At 50.9% G+C, this 19,087-nt stretch overlaps 4 protein-coding genes across 8 annotated transcripts; all 4 read right to left on the bottom strand.

Moving 5' to 3' along the window:
* Positions 1 to 56: 56 nt before the first annotated feature.
* ZBTB22 (zinc finger and BTB domain containing 22) lies at positions 57 to 3,358 on the bottom strand. Of its 2 annotated transcripts, XM_070456627.1 has the most exons (3): positions 3,251 to 3,358; positions 707 to 2,638; positions 57 to 83 (listed from the first exon to the last, which is right to left on the bottom strand). In XM_070456627.1, the coding sequence occupies exons 2-3, from the start codon at positions 2,567 to 2,569 to the stop codon at positions 81 to 83; spliced, it is 1,866 nt and encodes a 621-aa protein (XP_070312728.1). In that variant the 5' UTR covers positions 2,570 to 2,638; positions 3,251 to 3,358; the 3' UTR covers positions 57 to 80. The 2 variants fall into 2 exon arrangements, with proteins under 2 accessions (XP_070312728.1, XP_070312727.1); XM_070456626.1 differs by having other exon boundaries at positions 57 to 2,638; positions 3,251 to 3,357.
* Positions 3,359 to 3,981: 623 nt separating this feature from the next.
* DAXX (death domain associated protein) lies at positions 3,982 to 8,491 on the bottom strand. 4 transcript variants are annotated; one of them, XM_020881870.2, is made up of 8 exons: positions 8,405 to 8,491; positions 7,151 to 7,409; positions 6,171 to 6,999; positions 5,830 to 6,044; positions 5,440 to 5,680; positions 4,802 to 5,273; positions 4,425 to 4,647; positions 3,982 to 4,227 (listed from the first exon to the last, which is right to left on the bottom strand). In XM_020881870.2, exons 2-8 carry the CDS (start codon positions 7,355 to 7,357, stop codon positions 4,168 to 4,170), a joined length of 2,247 nt encoding a protein of 748 aa, XP_020737529.2. In that variant the 5' UTR covers positions 7,358 to 7,409; positions 8,405 to 8,491; the 3' UTR covers positions 3,982 to 4,167. The 4 variants fall into 4 exon arrangements, with proteins under 4 accessions (XP_020737529.2, XP_020737528.2, XP_020737527.2 ...); XM_020881869.2 differs by lacking the exon at positions 8,405 to 8,491 and adding an exon at positions 8,303 to 8,393 and having other exon boundaries at positions 7,151 to 7,406; XM_020881868.2 differs by lacking the exon at positions 8,405 to 8,491 and adding an exon at positions 8,303 to 8,392.
* Positions 8,492 to 9,079: 588 nt separating this feature from the next.
* SMIM40 (small integral membrane protein 40) lies at positions 9,080 to 12,331 on the bottom strand. The gene is made up of 2 exons (XM_070456634.1): positions 11,313 to 12,331; positions 9,080 to 9,391 (listed from the first exon to the last, which is right to left on the bottom strand). The coding sequence occupies exon 1, from the start codon at positions 11,592 to 11,594 to the stop codon at positions 11,352 to 11,354; it is 243 nt and encodes an 80-aa protein (XP_070312735.1). The 5' UTR covers positions 11,595 to 12,331; the 3' UTR covers positions 9,080 to 9,391; positions 11,313 to 11,351.
* A 2,034-nt stretch (positions 12,332 to 14,365) lies between these two features.
* LOC110130128 (ankyrin repeat domain-containing protein 7-like) lies at positions 14,366 to 15,157 on the bottom strand. The gene is given in 3 exon segments (XM_070456944.1): positions 14,366 to 14,511; positions 14,513 to 14,949; positions 15,010 to 15,157. Coding segments are annotated over 3 exon segments (543 nt in total). The 5' UTR covers positions 15,056 to 15,157; the 3' UTR covers positions 14,366 to 14,451.
* Positions 15,158 to 19,087: the final 3,930 nt, after the last annotated feature.

Below are 19,087 nucleotides of genomic sequence, written 5' to 3'. Positions count from 1 at the left end.
TTCCCCCACCTGTGCCAGGTCCCAAGCAGACACATCGGGGTTGTCGGGAAGCCAAATGAAATGACCAATAAATATTTTAATCACTGTTTAGAAAAAATAAGATTTAAAATAAAAACCTGTACTCCTACGACTTAGTCCCTCCTTGTCTCCATTCCCCCCCTCCCCAGTGAGAATTGAGTTGGGGGACCTCCAAAGTGGGGGAGGAGAGATTAGGGTAGAAATAAAGGGCACATCCGTTTTGGGGGGCAGGCTAGATTCTAGGACAAGGGCGGGGCTCTAAGGCCTGGTCCCCACAACTACACAAACACAGACTTCAGGTACAGACTACAACCACCTGACCCTTGACCCAGTGACTCCTGGATGCTCAACAAGCCCCCTCACCCCCACCCCCACCCCCACCCCACACGCGCCCTACTCGGGAGCTGGGGCTTCTGTGCACCCATCTGCAGGGAAGGAAGGGCTGAGTTACAGGGATACTTTGGGGAGGAGGGGCTGAGGAGTGGAATGGGGTAGCCCATGGTGCGACGCGGTTCCCCCTCCAGGATATATATACAAGTCCATAGAGACAGGAAGACAGTGTGTTGGGACATCACCTAGGGTCCACAGCGCCCGAGAGTCGTGATCCCTAATCTCTCTTCCCGGAAAGCTACCCCAGTGGGCCGCCCCTTCAGTTTGCTCCGCCGCCCCCACTGAAGCCCATTTCCACCTTGTGGACACTTAGCGGGGACCAGACGCATCGGCTGGACGGGGGCGTGGCCCCACTCGCCTCGTCGCCGCTGCCCCCGCCGCCTGCGGGGGACTCTCTCTTGGGCTGCAAGGCCGGTCCGCTGGGCCCGCCCCCGGGGCCCGGTCCAGCCCCGCCCCCTCCGCCTAAGTGGTGCCGTCGCTCACAGTGTCCCCGGTGGCGCATGAAGCTGTCTCGCCACATGAACTTCTTAGCACAGACACTGCACTCGTAGGGCTTAAGACCCGTGTGCGTCTTCATGTGCTCCGTCAGGTGATGCTTCATCTTGAACTTTTTGTTGCACACGGGGCAGTCAAAGGGCCGCAGGTTGAGGTGCATGTTCACATGACGATCTCGCATGCTCTTGTGGGAGAAGGCTTTCCCGCAGTGGCACAGAAAGATCTTATTTCCATCCCCACTGCCTGTCCCTCCAGGGGTCCCGCCGGTACCACCTGGCCCTCCCAGGGCCCCTGCCGATGTGCTCCCCAGGGTCACCGCCCCATGTTCAGCTTGGTTCCCTGGTGGCTGTGAGGAGGAGGATGATGAAGAGGATGGGAAGACTAGGATCTGGTTGCCCTGCATGTCCACTGGGAGCAGGGGCCTTGGAGGGTGGGCAGGAGCATAGGATGAAGGGGTTGGTCCCCCTGAATCATCAAGCCCTGCCCCAGGACCCCCACCTTCATAGGGACTAAAGTCATTGGAGGACTCACAGAAATTGACCTGCTCCTCTCCCTTGTCCGGAGGCTCAGACAGGGTCCGGACATCACTTATGCTAAGGGTAGCCTCAGGTCCTCCCCCTGCTGGAACCCTGGAGCCACCCCCCAGCTCTTCATCTTCATCATCCTCACAGGTCAACACCAAGTCTTCCTCCTCCTCATCCTCTTCCAGGTCTGGGTCTTGAGGAGCCAGGGGTGCCGATGCTGGGCAGTTTCCACCCCGCTTCACATATACCCAGTGTTTCTGTGGCACAATGCTGGGGGGTGCATAGGTGGTCCGGCGGAGCCCAGCCCCAGGGACCACTGCACCCCTCCCATCCCCACCGTCATCACACAGCTCATCTGCCTCCAGCAGCAGTTTGCCAGAGGTAGCACCCCCACTGCCAACCACAGGGGCGGGGAATACAGGGCCGCCCGCGCGGCGCTCCCCACTGCCCACTGCAGAAGCTGCAAAGGCCTCCTGGGAGGAAGATGAGAAATCAGTGGACTCCCGGGGGCTGAAGTAGTTGCTGCTGCTGGGGGACTGATTCTCACTGGCCCGGCTGGAGGCATGGGAGCGCACAGAGCTCACAGTGGCAGGGGCCACCGTGCCCCCACTCCCTGAGGGGACCCCAGCACCAGGGACAGTGACCGATGTGGCTGCAGCAGTGGTGACGGTGGTGGTGGTGGCTGAGGCCCGGCCTTCTCGGAGGAGTTCAGTGCACTTATCCACGATGTGCCACATTTGGAGCACGGACCCCACTGTGAGGAAGTTAACAATGTCAGCAGCGGCCATGCTGAGGCGGCCAGTGTAAGCTGAAGCCAAAACAGTCTCAAAGGCTCCTGGGTCCATGACGCTGGGCAGCGAGATGGAGGTCATGCCCTTGAGTAGGACCTGGTCGTGGAAGTAAGGGGAAGAGGCAGCCAGGACAGCACGATGAGCCCGGAACTCCCGTCCCTGCACCCGGATGGACACATCACAGAGCTGGCCCTGCAGCCGCTGCTGATTGAGAGACTCCAGGAGGGCACTGGTCACCTCTGGGAAGGACACATGCACCACCGCCGCTGCAGGCAGGGGCAGTGGTGGCGGGGCCAGTGATAGAGGCAGGGGAAGTGCTGCCCCGCTGGGAGACAGAGGAGATGGCTCCATGGTGTGGAGGGAAGGGATACCCCCCCAGCCACAGGAACAAGGGAAGGAGGAGGGCGGCCGGGGGGGTCTCTGGAAAGAAAAAGAGAGACGAATGATAACATCTCATAATGACACAGCCCTTTACAGTTTAAAAACACATTCACATTTATTATCTGGGTAACCCCCTACAAGGACACTATAAGGTAGGCACTCCTCTCAACCCCATTTGACAGATGAGAAAACTGAGGCTCAGAAAGATTCAAGGTCACACCATTAAGTGGCAGCACCCACAAACGCAGGAGTCCTAACTCCAAATCCAGTGCTCTTTCTTTGGAGGTTAGAGAAATAAGGTACTCCTGGGGACTGGGGTGACTCCCCTCAGAAATTCCCACTTGCCCTGAGAGCCCGACTTAATAAAATTTACCTTACTGGGGTTTTGTACACTTTTCTTGGGTGGGGGGGGCAGGTCTGTTCTGGCATCGAAAACCATTTCCCTTTAGGCCATGCCCCTGGCTGGCCACGCCCCTTGCCCCCAGTTATCCCTAATCGCCCATCTCAAGACCCGCCCCGTGGCCTTTTGGCTCCGCCCCTGAGTACCCCCGCCCACATAGGACCCCGCCCCCCTCTGCTCCGCCCCAAGCGGTACTTCGACCTCCTCTCCCACCCGGAAGGCGCCCCCCAACCCCGCGCGTCCCCGCTTACCGGGCCGCGCGCCCCCGGGCCCCCCCGCCCCTCACTCGGCGGCCAGAGCCGCAGCCTGGGCCCCTCCCGCCGCCATCTTGCGCCGACTCCCTCCGCCCTCCGCCTCCGCTCCGCCTCCCGCCCCTCAGGCTTTAAAGGCACAGGCGAGCACCCCGCCCGAGCCGCTGGGCAATACTCGGCCGACTCGGCCACTTCTCCTTTAAAGAACGGCTGCTTCATTCCACCTTAAAGGTTCCACGTCTCGTACGCCGCTAAAGACTCAGGACTCGGGTCTGCCGAAGCTCTCATTCCCCTTTAATTTGGTAAGCCTGCCTCTTCCTATTGGCGATGGGTCTAGGCCTCCGCTGCTTGGGCTCCGCCCCTGAACTGTGGCCATTAGCGCGTTTACGCTGTCTAACCGCCCCGGTCGCCCAGCTTCTGACAGTCCTCCTGAAGCCCCGCCCCCCACCTCTGGTCCTGGATTGGCTAGATAACCTTGAGTCGGCCCCTGATTGGCTTTTTTATTGCTGCCGCTCGAGTGGGAAAGAAAAGCACATTAAGGAGGCAGAAGCACCTTTTAGTGCCTTGCAGAGGGCAAGGAGGCCTGAGGATGAGAAAAACTCCAACAGAGGCGTAAAGGCAGCTGGACAGGGCAGATCCAGGGCTGTCCCGGGGGAACGGCTAACCCTGAGCCAGCGAACAGCTGGTGCCAATCACCAGCTGATGAAGGCGGGACAAGGAAAAGACAGGGATACAATAAGAAAAGAACTTTATTGTTTATTAATGTTTCTGTGTAAAACTTAAGCTTTGTTGTTGTTTTTAAAAAGAAACCACCAAAAGGCGATTAGCTCAGTCCATCCCTTCCTCAGTCATGTGCTTCCTACCATCCTCCAAGTACCATCCCAAACATTTTGGGGGCAGGGGGGAGGGGGAGGTGGTTAATCAGAGTCTGAGAGCACGATGATCTCCTCGGGATCACACTGTGTGGCAACACTCATCTGCAGGGGAGTAAGAGACAAAGAGTCAGAAAGGTCTGGAACATAGTGGAGGAGAAGCAAGGGAAGGACTTTATCAGAGATCAAAACTTAGGGTGGGAAAAAAGAGGGAGGAGGTAATGAGTGCAACATTCAGACAGAGAACCCCAAATGAATAAGGAAAGACAATGAAGTTAGGAAACACAGCCACCCCCTCTTACCTTATAAGTACCAGGCCTGGAGGGCTGTGACTGGGGAGTGTGGGACACCCGGGTTGGAAATGGGCTACAGAGGGAGCTGGTCACCAAGCCATGGCTAGGAGAGTCCACCCTTGTGGAGGAATCAGCAACTGGAGCCATAGAAGCCAAGGGGGAAGGCGGGCTGGGCAGGGTATGTGTCTTCTGCTCATTCTTCTTCTGCACTGCCCTTGGCATTTCCACATGGCTAAAGACAGAAACACACATGGGAGGAGGGGTATGTGGAGCCTGAGGCTGGAGGGGGAGCGTGCAGTTTTTCCCCAGACTCCTTTCTACAATATTTCTCTCAGAAAGCCCCTTCAGTCCCTCCATGGCTTCCCTCTTTCTCCTGTTGCTGTTACCTCTTTCCTAACGGCCCAGCTTCTGTTTGCTTCTCCTTCCGAGATTTCTTGCGGGGGGGACTGGAATCCCCCCAGGTGTGAGGAGAGATGCCTCCATTGAAGGAAGTGGAGGTGACCATGGCGGCCCCATTCTCCAACACAGTGGTGAGGAGGTCCTCTGATTTCTTGGAAGAGGAAATGTCCCTCTCCTCAGGGGAAGGGGTCGTATCCAGGGGCAAGGCTTCAATCTCTAGCTCGAAGAGCTGTGACATAGGGCTCTCTTCCTCCAGGGGCAACTCCTCGAGGTGCTCTTCCCTGCTTTCAGCAACTACATTAGAGGGGGCCGGGGGCTCTTCTGCCAGTAAAGATGGTGACTCTGTGAGTCTTTTGTTTTGCTGCTCCTCTGAAGACCCGCTGTTCCCTTTATGAGGTTCCAGGTTCTTTTCAGTGGAGATCGCTAGTGGGGACATGGGGCTCTTATCTCCATCCTTCCCTGGAAAAAAGGAAAAGAGCAGACTGGCAGCAAAAGAACTGGGGGAAAGAAAACTGCCGAGAGGACACTGAGAGTAAGAGGAAGAAGGAAAGGATCTCAAAGAGGGGGCTCATGCCCAACAGAGCAGAGAGAGCTGACACATGAGAAGACTGTTTCCTTGACATACCTGCTTCCTCCTCCTCCTCCTCCTCCTCCTCCTCCTCCTCTTCATCGTCCCCCTGACCTTCCTTCATCTGTTCCAGATCCTCCTCTTCTTCGGAATCTGTGGCCTCATCTTCTTCCTCCTCATCTTCCTCCTCTTCCTCTTCCTCTTCCTCCTCCTCCTCTTCACTTTCCTCATCTTCTTCATCATCGATCTCAGCCTTGGAAGTGGTAGGACACTCCTGGGATGCCATCCCACTAGGGCCCTGCAGAGGACAAAGGAGTTTCCTGAAGGAATCTGTTGCCCCATTCTCAAAGGAATGCTTCTTGCATTCCTGCTGCACACACCACGATCAGTCACCCCAGACTCCCTCCTGGCCAGTGCAGGGGAAGGACAAGGTCTCTCCTTTCATACCTCACCAGAATCCAATGAGGATTTGGGGGTATCTTCAGAATGGGAAGAGGTGGCCTGGGGGAGCCGGGCTCTTCTCTTCTGTCTCTCGCTCTCCTCACTCTTGTCTTGCATCATTGCGTACTTGGAGATGACCTCATCCAGCCGGCTCATAGCCAAGCTCCGGTTCTCCCGCAGGCGTCGGGCCAGGACAGGATCTGACAGTGCGGGATCAATGCCTGTGTGGGAATATATAAAGTCAGTGTAGTCACCCAGAACTCTAGAAGAAGGAACTAAAGAGATGCCCGCTCACCACACACACCTGACAAACGAAGGTTACCAAGGAGCATCTCACTAATGCCTACCTGGCCTATAGTCATCTGTGAGGTGACAGCCAAAGTTGTAGATGAGATCCAGGTGGCGACGCTCCTGTAACCTGATGCCCACATCTCGGAAGGCATCCTGAGCCATGAGCTGGAGCTGCTGTCGGGGGAGGCCAAGGCTGTGCCGAGCAGCTGCCTTCTCTACGGCCCGCAGTACATCTCCATAGTCAGGGAAGGTATCAGGCCCTGGCTTGTTGATGAGCCGCTCAATGCGCCTGTTGACCTCTGGGTAGCGGGTACCACGGTAAGGGATGCGCTGCTCTATGACTCGGCCTGTCAGTGAAGAGCAGTCTTTCAGCTCACACAGCCGCCCAAAGAGACGGATCAGCTTACGCTTCAACCTTGCTTCCTGCAGGTAAGTGGAGTCTGGGTCATCCAATTCTGAGAGATCCAACTCCTTTTCTTGCAGCCGCCGGATCTCTGCCACATACAGTGCCAGCAGCTGCTCCAAGCGCTGGATCTGCCGCCGTGAACCACGGGTCCTTGGGGCCTCAGAGGCAGTGGTCTCAGCATTTGGGTCCGAGGAGGGGTCTGTGGGAGGGTTATTCCCAGAGGGTTCACTAGAGGTGGTGGCAGCAGGGGCCAGGTTCAGCTTCTTCTTGGCTGAGTGGGCCTTGAGAACCGTGCAGAGCTCATTAATGTAGACATAGAGCTTAGCTGGCCGGTTCCGGGCCCGAGCGAGGACCCGAGAGAGGATGTTGCAGAACTCCGCCGAGGCCAAAAACAGAGGGTGGGCCCGCTGCTGCCGGTTATAGAGGAACGGGACCACCTCAGGGTGGTCCGCCGTCTGCGTCTTACACAGTTCAAGGAACTGGAAGGTTCACGGGGGAAAAGGGAGGGGAAAAAGATAAAGGATAGGGTTGAGAGAAAGGTGAGGTGGGGTTAGTGGGGGAGAAAGGACAGGAGAGCCAGTCAGCCATCCCCCTCCCTGGAGCACGACAGTCTTCTCCCCTAAAGCTCACCTCTTCAAACAGCTTCTCATTCTCCGACTTGTAGCATTTCTTGCCGCCCGAACTACTGCTTCCTCCAGCCCCATGGGGCTGAGAGGAGCCAGGGGCTTCTGCCCTGGGTGAGGCCGGATTAGGGGGTGGGTGGGAGGGCCCTGGCTGAGCAGCTGCTTCATCTTCATCATCATCATCCAGCACGATGATGCTGTTAGCGGTGGCCATAGGGGATCAAATACCCCGGAGGGAGGAAGTGTTGGGGATTTCGTAATTCCTGCTGGAAGGGGATGGGGCCTCAGACAAGAGCCCCTCCAGCATCACCCCATCCCTTCATCTCACACGTTTTCCAGTCTTCTGGGTTTCAAAAGCACCCAGCCATGCCCAACAGTGTCCTCATTGCCTAGCTTCAGCAAGCATTAGTACTATATGTTTTTCCGGCCCTTTACTGTGGGAGTTCCAAACCTTCTGAAAACCTGAAGTCCCACCCCCAGCTCCACCCCCCCGCCTATATCCGGTCTTTTTCAGTATCGTTTTTCCCACTATTTCTCAGAGTTGGCAAGTTGATTCTTCCTCTCAACCCCTGGACGACCTCTCACGCTGCACTCCAGATTTCCTTGACATCCCCTCGAACAGATACAACAGCCCCGCTGGCACCACCGTTCTCCCTGTTCGCTCTCTCTCACACATATCACATCTATACCCTCACCCCATTCCGAAAGATAACCCCAACTCCGAGACCCTCTGAGCAGGAGGTTCCCTCCCAACAACCCATTCCCTTTTCTCCTACTTAAATTATCTCTATATTCCACCCTCTGATGGGTCTCCTCAAACCGAAGCGTTAGGTTGAAGGTATTTCACCTCAAGTCCCCTCCTTCTCACCCCACCCTAATTTTCCCCATTCTCTCTCAGTGACCTGTAACCGATCGTGAGCTCCACGCTGGGCTCTCCCGACTCCTCTCAGATTCCAGCCCTGAGTCCAGTCCTTCCCCTAAATGAGCTTCCCGCCAAGTCCCCCTCCCCCAGTTCAACCCCTGGCCGCCCCACTCCCCTTCAGGGATAGGAAGGAAGATCACACAGCTTGCCCCTCAGACTCAGCGCCCGGGACTCCCCAGTACCTCTCCCTCGACATTCCTGCCCCCGCCTTCGCTCCCCACACCGTCCGGCCCCCACCTCAGAAACGGTCTCTCGAGGCGACCCTCTCCGCTGATCTCAGAACCTCGCATGGTTCCCTCCGTCTTCCTTCCCCCTCCCACCGCGGGCCCTACTCCGTACCGGAAGCCGCGGAGTCTCCGCCCACACGCCCTGGGCGCGGCCATGTTGTCGCACGGAATCCAGTGTCCCCGTGAGGCAGGAAGGAAGGTAGGACCGCCCCACCTAGAGCCTCCGGTGCCGCCTACATAGTCTGCGGCTCCTTTCACCCTGACCTGCAGGGGGCGGATTTGTCGCCTCTGGGCGCCCTAAATAACTGGGGGCCGCCATTTTGCCGTACGGACTCTGGCTACGCCGGGACTGGGGCGCGCCGTCTGTGGAGCTCTTTTCACCCGGTGCTTCCGCGACTCAGCCAATCAGAAACTTCCCGCATCCCGGCCCAACCACCGGCTAGTCGCGTGCGGGGAGGACTGATCCACCTTTCTACGTTGGGGAGGTGGGGTGGGGGGAGTAACAGAACAGCTGGGGGCGAGGAATGGGGCCCTCCAAGGCTGAACAGGGATGCAAGGAAAGGCAAGAGTCTCTTAAAAGGGAAATAAAACCTTTTCTATCCGCTGGGCTTTTGACAAGCCTTGTGGCGCTACTTTCCTACCTGCAAGGTCCCAGTTTCCGCGGCTCAATCGACTGTACCTGTCATTCCTTTCTGGTCTGCGCGCTCCCTTGCAGCTGCCCAGAAGCTACTTCTACATCCAGGTGCCTACATCTCCCAATCATGAAGTCATAACACATGCATACAAACGAGCACAACACGCTATACAAATGTGTTGTTATTATTATTGCGATTGTTGGTGTGCTTTTCAGGCTCCACCACAGAACTAATGACCGACCAACCAAATAGGTGGGACCTAGTTGGTTCTCCGGCGTTTTCTGGAGGGGGTTCCCGAGGCGCAGGCGCTGATGACAAGGAGGCTGTGCTTTGTCCAGGAGCTCTAGGGCCTGAGGACAGGAGATGTGGGGAGGCAGCTCTGAGCAGAATCTGTAAGAGCTGTGAGAAGAAACAAGGCTCGTAAAATACCTTGAGTCTCGTCTCCTCCTCTTCCTCTGGGAGAGCTGATGAAGAAAGAGAGAAGAAACCAACATTGGCGCCTGCCTCGCCCACATCCTCACCCTAAACCAATTTTAGGGACATTGGAGGGGCTCGAAGAGGCAAAGCTAGGCCCAAAGGTGAGCTTCGGAGGAAACCGGAAAGGTTAACATGATTCCAGTCGCTGAGTTTCCCGCATCCTTGAGAATTCCACAGAGGGTGAGCATCTTGCCACTTTCTAGGACCACAGCCTCTTACATCCCCAAGCCCTCAGAGTTCCAGAACCTCAAACCCTCACTCCCATTAAAGAATCCCACACCACTTCTCTCCAGTCGTCTAAGCCTGTAGTCTTCAAATTGGGGGACATGAAGACTCGCCTAAGGGTACTCGGATTCGAGACATGTTAAGGATTAATTTCCAGATTCTCAGTTTTCCCAAAATTTGTTTTCTGAATAAATGCCTGCACTAGAGCTTCTTCCTCTACTCTTTTACAATAGACTTTCTCCCTCTCTATTTAAAAAGAAAAAAAAAAAGGTATAGTTCTTAGCCATGAAATCTCCTAGGGATAATTTTATCTTGTTTTACCTTGGTTGTTTTTTGTTTGTTTTGGGCCACGCCCTGAATCTTGCAAGGATCTTAGTTCCCCAACCAGGGGTGGAACTGGCTCCCAGCGCCAGCAATGAAAGCACCAAGTCCTAACTGATGGACCATCAGGGATTTCCCTTAGAAAGTGAAGTCGCTCAGTCGTGTCCAACTCTTTGGGACCCCATGGACTCTAGCCTACCAGGGTCCTCAGTCCATGGGATTCTCCACTTAAGAATATTGGAGTGGGTTGCCATTTCCTTCTCCAGGGAATCTTCCGGACCCAGAGATCGAACCCCGGGGTCGAACCCGGGTCTCCGGCATTGGAGGCAGACGCTTTAACCTCTGAGCTACCAGGGATTTCCCTTACCTTGTCTTAAATAAAGAGACATGTAACAGTATTGTAATTATCATCTAATTTTTTAAAAAAAGACATGTAGCCTATTTCTTTTAAGGTACCATAAACACCATCTTGTCTATCTCATTTTAAATGTACTTTTAATATTAATTATTATTATTAAAAGAATATTAATATTCTTGCCTGGAAAATCCCATGGATGGAGGAGCCTGGTAGGCTACAGTCCATGAGGTCGCAAAGAGTCTGACATGACAGCTACTTCACTTTTTTTAATATTAACAGTTATGAAAATGTGTACAATCTTTATGTTATTTAATCACTTCTGCTCTCATAATAATTGTAATGATAACCCAGAAGAAATATTTCTAAAAACCTAGAGTTTTATGGTCACAAGAAAAAAATATTTTTCATCTCAATTATAATATATATATGTAAGAAAGTGTGATAGGGGACTTCCCTGGTCATCCAGTGGTTAAGACTCTGTGCTTCCATTGCAGGAGGCCTGCCTTAGATCCCTGGTAGAGGAACTAAGATTCCCCCGTGGGTGCAACCAAAGAAAAAAAATTTTTTAAGTCTGATAAACTGGTCAATAAAAGACTTTCAAGTATAAAAGCATAAAATTTTGGGGAAGTCAAATGGTAATAGGAGTTCTAGGAGAATAGAGAATGATGGATTAAGAAAAGGAAAGATTCCCAATTATATTTTTTAATGAGGGCTAGTGGATATCATCACTCTGATATTTCAATTCTCCTGGACACAGAAAAGACTGATTTATTTTAAAAAGTGAATATTTTGCATATCCCAGGAATTACATCGTTGGAACAATGTTAATTTATGATGATAAAGTTTATATGCTTACTTAGAAGTGCTTGAGAAGTACAAACTTTTTCGAAATTATTTCCTGAAGTATAGGTGCAGAAATTTTAAGACAGTTGCTCTCAGCTATCCAAGTGCCGCTCCAAAGCCCCCAACAGTGCCATTCCCCTCCACCCTGTATCCCCTCTCACCTCTGTGGCAGGGCAAGAGTACGTTTATAGGAAAGGTGGTCACAATTCCAGCTCCTCCTCCTTCTCAGGTGTTCTCAGGAGCCAGTCCTCAAACTTTGCCCAAGGTAGCAGCCATAGAAGCTTACAAACAGCCTCCAGCATCAGTAGTGTCACGATGAGGACCAGGAAGATAAAGAAGGCTTTGTCCATGGCCCGCCGCAGGGGACCCCTGGGAGGAGTGGGATGTCCGGCAAATGCCAGGAACACATCCTCCTCATCCACATCGCCCTCCTCCTCGGCCATTCTAACCCACAGTCTGACCGCTGGCTTGAGCGAGGTGGCTGGGATGGAAGCCCTTAGTCAGCCTTGCCAGGATTAAGGGAAGTGATGCCGGCAAGTCCTGCACCTGCCCAGCTTGACCCTAATTCCCCCAACCAAGAGGAAAAAAGGAGAGGAAGGCCTCTGAGTCTTTGAATGATCAATGCAATGTGAATGATCTGAAATAAATAATTCCTAAACTCTGTCCAGCTTTTGGGCTTCCCAGATGGTTCAGTGATAAAAGAATCCGCCTGCCAATGCAGGAGACACCATTGGATCCCTGGGTCCGGACGATACCCTGGAGGAGGAAATGGCAACCCACTCCAGTATTCTTGCCTGGAGCCGGAACAGAGGAGGCTGCCTATAATCCACAGAGTTGCAAAGAGTCAGACACCACTGAGCCACTGAGGACGCACACACCCATGTCCAGCTTTTTAACTTGTGTTTCGGAAACTGAAGGCCCAACCGAGACCTGCTAGCTGCAGCTGCCCAAGTCATTCTAGGTCTCTAAGATTAAGGTTCAAGGCATTAGGCCCCTACAGCCCAGGACCTAGTACCTACTGTGAGCCGGGGTCACTCAACAACCTCAACACTGGGTGGAGCTGGGGGGAGGGGAGGAATGATCTAACCTAGGCGCGGTCGGGCGGCGGGGCGGGGCGCGGGGGTGCAGGAGGCAGGGGCGGGACAGGGGGCCGCAGAAGCTGAGGCGGCTCCAGTCTGCGCAGGCGTAGTTTTTCTCCATGTCCGGGGCCGCTGAGCTTGCTGCGCCGACACCTGGGCACGCTGTCTTTGGGACTTCCAGTACGGTTATAACTGGACTGCGGGTGCCCAAGCGGAGGTTTATAAAAAAAGAAAGGCAGTGGTTGGCCAGCGGAGGGACGGTTAACGATAGGGACTTAACTATTGAGGCAATAATAAGGAAGGGTGAGCTGTGCTTGAGGGGGCCTGGTCTGAGAATTGCTGGTGGGAAATGTCAACGAGGACATTGGGACAAGGATTGAAGGCTTTTTCTTGACTCTGTTCCCCAGGCACTGGCCTGAAGCTTCGTGAGGGAAATCATAGTCCATATGGAGACCTGCCCAACCCCCCCCCCCCCCCGCCAAATGGTGGTTGGTAGGCGGAGTGCGGAGGGAGGGAACAGATCAAGAGGTAATAGACCTCATATCTGGAGTCACTAGGGTCTCTTAGCTAAACTCCACGTTGACCTTGATAAGAAAACAAATTTCCTTGGGAAGACCTTGTTGACCCCAAAATGGTACAACCAACGGATGTCACAGTTTTGCTTAGGATCAACTCATATTATCGTTTGCTGCCGCCACAGGAAACCACATTACCTGTCAAGAAAAAGAAAGAGAAACTAGATCGGAGTCCGAACTAATTATTTATATTTTTAAATCACTCACAGCTTTGTTTTTAAAATAATTTTATTTATGGCTGTTCTGGTTCTTTGTGGCTGTGTGGGCATTTTTTCCTAGTTGGGGCAAGCGGGGGCGACTCCCTAGTCGCCTATGCACGGACTTCTCATTGCAGTGGCTTCTCTTCTTGCCGAGCAAGGCCTGTAGGTGCGCATGGGCTTCAGTAGTTGTAGCACTTGAGCTCAGTAGTTTCTGCTCGGTCAGCTCTAGAGCACAGGCTCAGTAGTTGTGGCACGTGGGCTTAATTGCTCCCCAACATGTGGGATGTTTTCCCGATTAGGGATTGAACCCAGAACGTGTCCCCTGCATTGGCAGAGGGATTCTTTACCACTGAGCCACCAGGGAAACTCCATACTAATCATTTATGAGTTGTGTTAATTAAACAAGGAGAACATTAGACTGAGGTGGCTCTGATGCCCTGGCAGTCTACTGAAGCCAAAATCTAAACCTATGAATACCTCAAGATCAGGTAATCAAGAAGCTAGAGGAGGGACTTGCCCGGAGTGGTTAAGAATCTGCACTTTGCACTACAGGTCCCACCGAGTTGGGTGAACTAAGGTCCTGAATGCTGCATGGGCAGGCCCAAACCTGCTCCCCCCACCTGCCAAAAAAAAAGAAACACTGGAAGACAGTCACACACAGCCAACTGGGCTAACCTATAGCCAATCAAATAACTTCCTTTCTCTGTGTCCACATTTTCTCCATTTAAGTCTTTCCTCTGGGTCAGGTCTGAGGATGTTCAAACTACCCGTGCAGTTGTGCTCCTTTCACAGGCTAGCAAGGTAATGCTCAAAATCCTTCAAGCTAGGCTGAACCTACTTCAAGCCAGTACGTGAACCACGTACTTTCAGATATACATGCTGGATCTAGAAAAGGCGGAGGAACCAGACATCTAATTGCCAACATCCGTTGGATCATAGAAAAAGCAAGAGGATTCCAGAAAAACATCTGCTTCACTGATTGATTACACTAAAGCTTTTGGCTGTGGCTCACAACAAACTGGGAAATTCTTCTTTTTTTTTTTTTTTTATAAAACTATCTTTATTGTTGTTCAGTCACTGTCTTGTTGGACTCTTTGGGAACCCATGGACTGCAGCACACCAGGCTCCCCTGTCCTTCACTACCTCCCGGTGCTTGCTCAGATTCATGTCCACTGTGTTGATCGTGCTATCTAACCATTTCATCCTCTGCTGCTGCCTTCTCGTTTTGCTTTCAGTCTTTGCCAGCATCAAGGTCTCCTCCAGTGAGTTGGCTCTTTGCATCACCTGGCCAAAGTGTTGGAGCTTTAGCTTCAGCATCAGTCCTTTCAATGAATATTCAGGGTTGATTTCCTTCCTCCAGTTCTTCTGTATCGAATATCGTGTCCAAAGTTGTGTTTGTAGAGTTAGATATCTGTTTAACTTTTTTTTCCTTTTCATTGTTAGCAATTAATTGATGATATATAGTAAAACCATTGAAAGATGCATATTCCTCAGCTGTGAATCCATAAATATCTTGGCAAGATAGGTCCACTTCTTGCTGAAGAAGAATATTGACTAAACTTGGTTCATCACTGAGAGCAATCATAAGGGCTGTTCTTTGATTCTTATCTGAAGCATTCACATCTGCCTCACTCTTCAAAAGAAATTCTACCATTTCTGCAGTATTTTCAGCAATGGCAAGTAGAAGTGGAGTATACCCATCCTTAGTCAATGGAGACCTGTTTTCACCATCCCAGACATTTACTTTGCACTGTTTCTCAGTTAAAAGAGAGACAGTATTTGAATATCCATTAGCACAGGCCAGGTGCAAAGGTGTTCTGAGATCTCTGTCCCGCGTGTTCACATCATGCTCCTTGAGCTGAAGATACTCCTTCACCTTCTCTAAATCCCCGACTGAGGCAGCTCTGTGAAGTGTCTTTAAATTCTTATCTCGAAGGGTGCAGCCTGATGGGGCGAGGAGACCAATACTGGCCCATCTGCCTACAAGCAAGGGTGAGCAGGAACCGCGGGGCTCATCCTTCCTTCTCCGTGAGGTGAAAACCTTCTTCATGGCCACGCAGGAGGCAGCCCTTCAGTGGGACCAGGAAGTCCTGGAACTCCTAACTGCCCCACCTACCTCTGGGCCCTGAGCCTCTGGCTCGCAGACCCCTCTGGCCAGATCCTCCCCCACAACACTGGAGTCAAAGCGGCCAGAGACCCGAAGTGGGTCGCAGACAGGAAAGACCAGAACTAGGCTGGGCGGCTTTTCTCAGTTGCCTAGCAACACGCAGGGCCTTGGCACCCAGTGTTGCCCAGATCCAGATTCGTCCCCCAAGATCTTAGATTAACGGAAACGCTCTCAGTCTTCCTCTTGGATCAAGAGCCTTTGGGCAGAAATCTACCAACTTCTTTACAAATAATCCCTTTTCCTTCAAAGACCGGAAAATTCTTAAAGAGGTGGGAATATCAGACCACCTTACCTGCTTCCTGAAAAACCTGTATGCAGGTCAAGAAGCAACAGATAGAACCAGACATGGAAAAACAGTTCAGTTCAGTTGCTCAGCTGTGTCTAACTCTTTGCGACCTAATGGACTGCAGCATGCCCGGCTTCCCTGTCCATCACCAACTCCTGAGCTTGCTCAAATTCATGTCCATCCACCCATCAGAGTTGAAGTCAAATGTCGCCATCTAGCAATCTCATCCTCTGTCGTCCCTTTCTCCTCCTGCCTTCAGTCTTTCCCAGCATCAGGGTCTTTCCCAATAAGTCAGTTCTTCGAATCACGTGGCCAGAGTATTGGAGCTTCAGCTTCAGCATCAGTCCTTCCAATGAATATTCAAGACTGATTTCCTTTAGGATTTATTGGTTGGATCTCATTGGAGTCCAAGGGACTCTCAAGAGTCTTCTCCAGCACCACAGTTTGAAAGCATCAGTTCTTCAGTGCTCAGCTTTCTTTATGGTCCAACTCTCACATCCATACATACATGACTACTGGAAGAACCATAACTTTGACTAGACAGACCTTTGTTGGCAAAGTAATGTCTCTCTTTTTAATATGCTGCCTAGGTTTGTCATGGGCTTCCCTGATAGCTTAGTTGGTAAAGAATCTGCCTGCAATGCAGGAGACCCGGGTTTGATTCCTGGGTCAGGAAGATCTGCTGGAGAAGGGATAGGCTACTCACTCAAGTATTCTTGGGTTTCCCTTGTGGTTCAGCTGGTAAAGAATCCGTCTTCCAATGTGGGAGACCAGGGTTCTATGCCTGGGTTGGGAAGATTCCCTGGAGAAGGGAAAGGCTACCCACTCCAGTATTCTGGTCTGGAGAATTCCATGGACTGTATAGTCCACCGGGTCGCAAAGAGTTGGACACGACTGAGCGATTTTCACTTCATTTCACTAGGTTTGTCATAGCTTTTCTTCCAAGGAGCAAACAAGCATCTTTTACTTTCATGGCCGCAGTCACCATCTGCAGTGATTTTGGACCCCCCCCCCCCCCCCGCCCAAATAAAGTCTCTCACTGTTTCCATTGTTTCCCCATCTATTTGCCATGAAGTGATGGGACTGAATGCCATGATCTTTGTTTTCTGAATGTTGAGTTTTAAGCCAGCTTTTTCACTCTCCTCTTTCACTTTCATCAAGAGGCTGGCTCTTTAATTCCTCTTCGATTTCAGCCATAAGGGAGGTGTCATCTGCATATCTGAGGTTATTGATATTTCTCCTGGCAATCTTGATTCCAGCTTGTGTTCCATCCAGCTCGGCATGTGGCGTGATGTACTCTGCATGTAAGTTAAACGAGCAGGGTGACAGTGTACAGCTTCGTCTTACTCGTTTCCGGATTTGGAACCAGTCTGTTGTTCCATGTTTGTTTCTAACTGTTGCTTCCTGGCCTGCGTACAGATTTCTCAGGAGGCAGGTAAAGTGGTCTGGTATTCCCATCTCTTGAAGAACTTTCCACAGTTTGTTGTCAGCCACACAGTCAAAAGCTTTAGTATATTCAATGAAGCAGAAGTAGATGATTTTCTGGAATCCTCTTGCTTTTCCTATGATCCAATGAATGTTGGCAATTTGATCTCTGGTTCCTCTGCCTTTTCTAAATCCAGCTTGAACATCTGGAATTTCTTGGTTCACATACTGTTGAAGCCTCGCTTGGAGAATTTTGAGTATTGCTTTGCTAGGATGTGAGATGAGTGCATTGTGCGGTAGTTTGAGCATTCCTTGGCATTGCCTTTCTTTGGGATTGGGATGAAAACTGACCTTTTCCAGTCCAGAGGACACTGCTGAGTTTTCCAAATTTATGGGCATATTGAGTGCAGCACTTTCACAGCATCATCTTTTAGGATTTGAAATAGCTCAACTGGAATTCCATCATCTCCACTAGCTTTGTTCGTAGTTATGCTTCCTAAGCCCCACTTGACTTTGCATTCCAGGATGTCTGACTCTAAGTGAGTGATCACTCTATCTTGGTTATCTAGGTCATTAAGACCTTTTTTGTATAGTTCTTCTGTGTATTCTTGTCACCTTTTCTTAATATCTTCTGCTTCTGTTAGTTCCCTACCATTTCTGTCCTTTATTGAGCTCATCTTTGCATGAAATGTTCCCTGGGTATCTCTGATTTTCTTGAAGAGATCTCTAGTCATTCCCATTCTGTTGTTTTCCTCTATTTCTTTGCACTGATCACTTAGGAAGGCTTTCTTATCTCTCCTTGCTATTCTTTGGAACTCTGCATTCAGATGGATATATCTTTCCTTTTCTCCTTTGCCTTTTGCTTCTCTTCTCTTTTCACCTATTTGTAAGACTTTTTTTGGACTTTTTGCATTTTGCTTTTTTACATTTCTTTTTCTTGGGGGGATGGTCTTGGTCACTGCCTTCTGTACAGTGTTACAAACCTCCATCCATAGTTCTTCAGGCACTTTATCAGATCTAATCCCCTGAATCTATTTGTCACTTCCACTGTATAATCATAAGGGATTTGATTTAGGTCATACCTAAATGGTCTAGTGGTTTTCCCTACTTTCTTCAATTTAAGTCTGAATTTTGCAATCAGGAGTTCATGATCTGAGCCACAGTCAGCTCCCTGTCTTGTTTTTGCTGACTGTATAGAACTTCTCCATCTTCGGCTGCAAAGAATATAATCAATCTGATTTCGGTGTTGACCGTCTGGTGATCTCCATGTGTAGAGTCTTCTCTTGTGTTGTTGGAAGAGGGTGTTTGCTATGACCAGTGTGTTCTCTTGGCACAACCCTGTTATCCTTTGCCCTGCTTCATTTTGTACTCCAAGACCAAACTTTCCTGTTATTCCAGGTATGTCTTGACTTCCTACTTTTGCATTCCAGTCCCCTATGATGAAAAGGACATCTCTTTTGGGCGTTAGTTCTAGAAGGTCTGGTAGGTCAACATAGAACCATTCAACTTCAGCCTCTTCAGCATTACTGGTCAGGGAATAGATTTGGATTACTGTGATATTGAATGATTTGCCTTGGTAATGAACAGAGATCATTCTGTCATTTTTGAGATTGCACCCAAGTACTGCCTTTCAGACTCTTTTGTTGACTATGAGGGCTACTCCATTTCTTCTAAGGGATTCTTGCCCACAGTAGTAGATATAATGGTCATCTGAATTAAATTCACCCATTCCAGTCCATTTTAGTTCACTGATTCCTAAAATGTCGATGTTCACTCTTGCCATCTCCTGTTTGACCACTTCCAATTTACCTTGCTTCATGGACCTAACACTCCAGGTTGTTCTTTACAGCCTCGGACTTCACTTCCATCACCAGTCACATCCACAGCTGGGCGTTGCTTTCACTTTGGCTCTGTCTCTTCATTCTTTCTGGAGTTATTTCTCCACTCTTCTCCAGTAGCATATTGGGCACCTATCGACCTGGGTAGTTTGTATTTCAGTGTCATATCTTTTTGCCTTTTCATAGTGTTCATGGACTGATTGAAAATTGGGAAAGCAGTAAGACAAGGTTGTATATTGTCATTCTGCTTATTTAACTTCTGTGCAGAGTACATGATGTGTAATGCTGGGCTGAATCACAAGCTAGAATCAAGATTGCCGAGAGAAATATCAACAAACTCAAATATGCAGATGATACCACCCTGAT

This window comes from Odocoileus virginianus, chromosome 27 (genome assembly GCF_023699985.2).
Source record: "Odocoileus virginianus isolate 20LAN1187 ecotype Illinois chromosome 27, Ovbor_1.2, whole genome shotgun sequence".
In the NCBI taxonomy this organism is placed as follows: domain Eukaryota; kingdom Metazoa; phylum Chordata; class Mammalia; order Artiodactyla; family Cervidae; genus Odocoileus; species Odocoileus virginianus.
The sequence above is the reverse complement of the archived record's forward strand: the minus strand, read 5'-3'. Positions and strand labels throughout refer to the sequence as shown.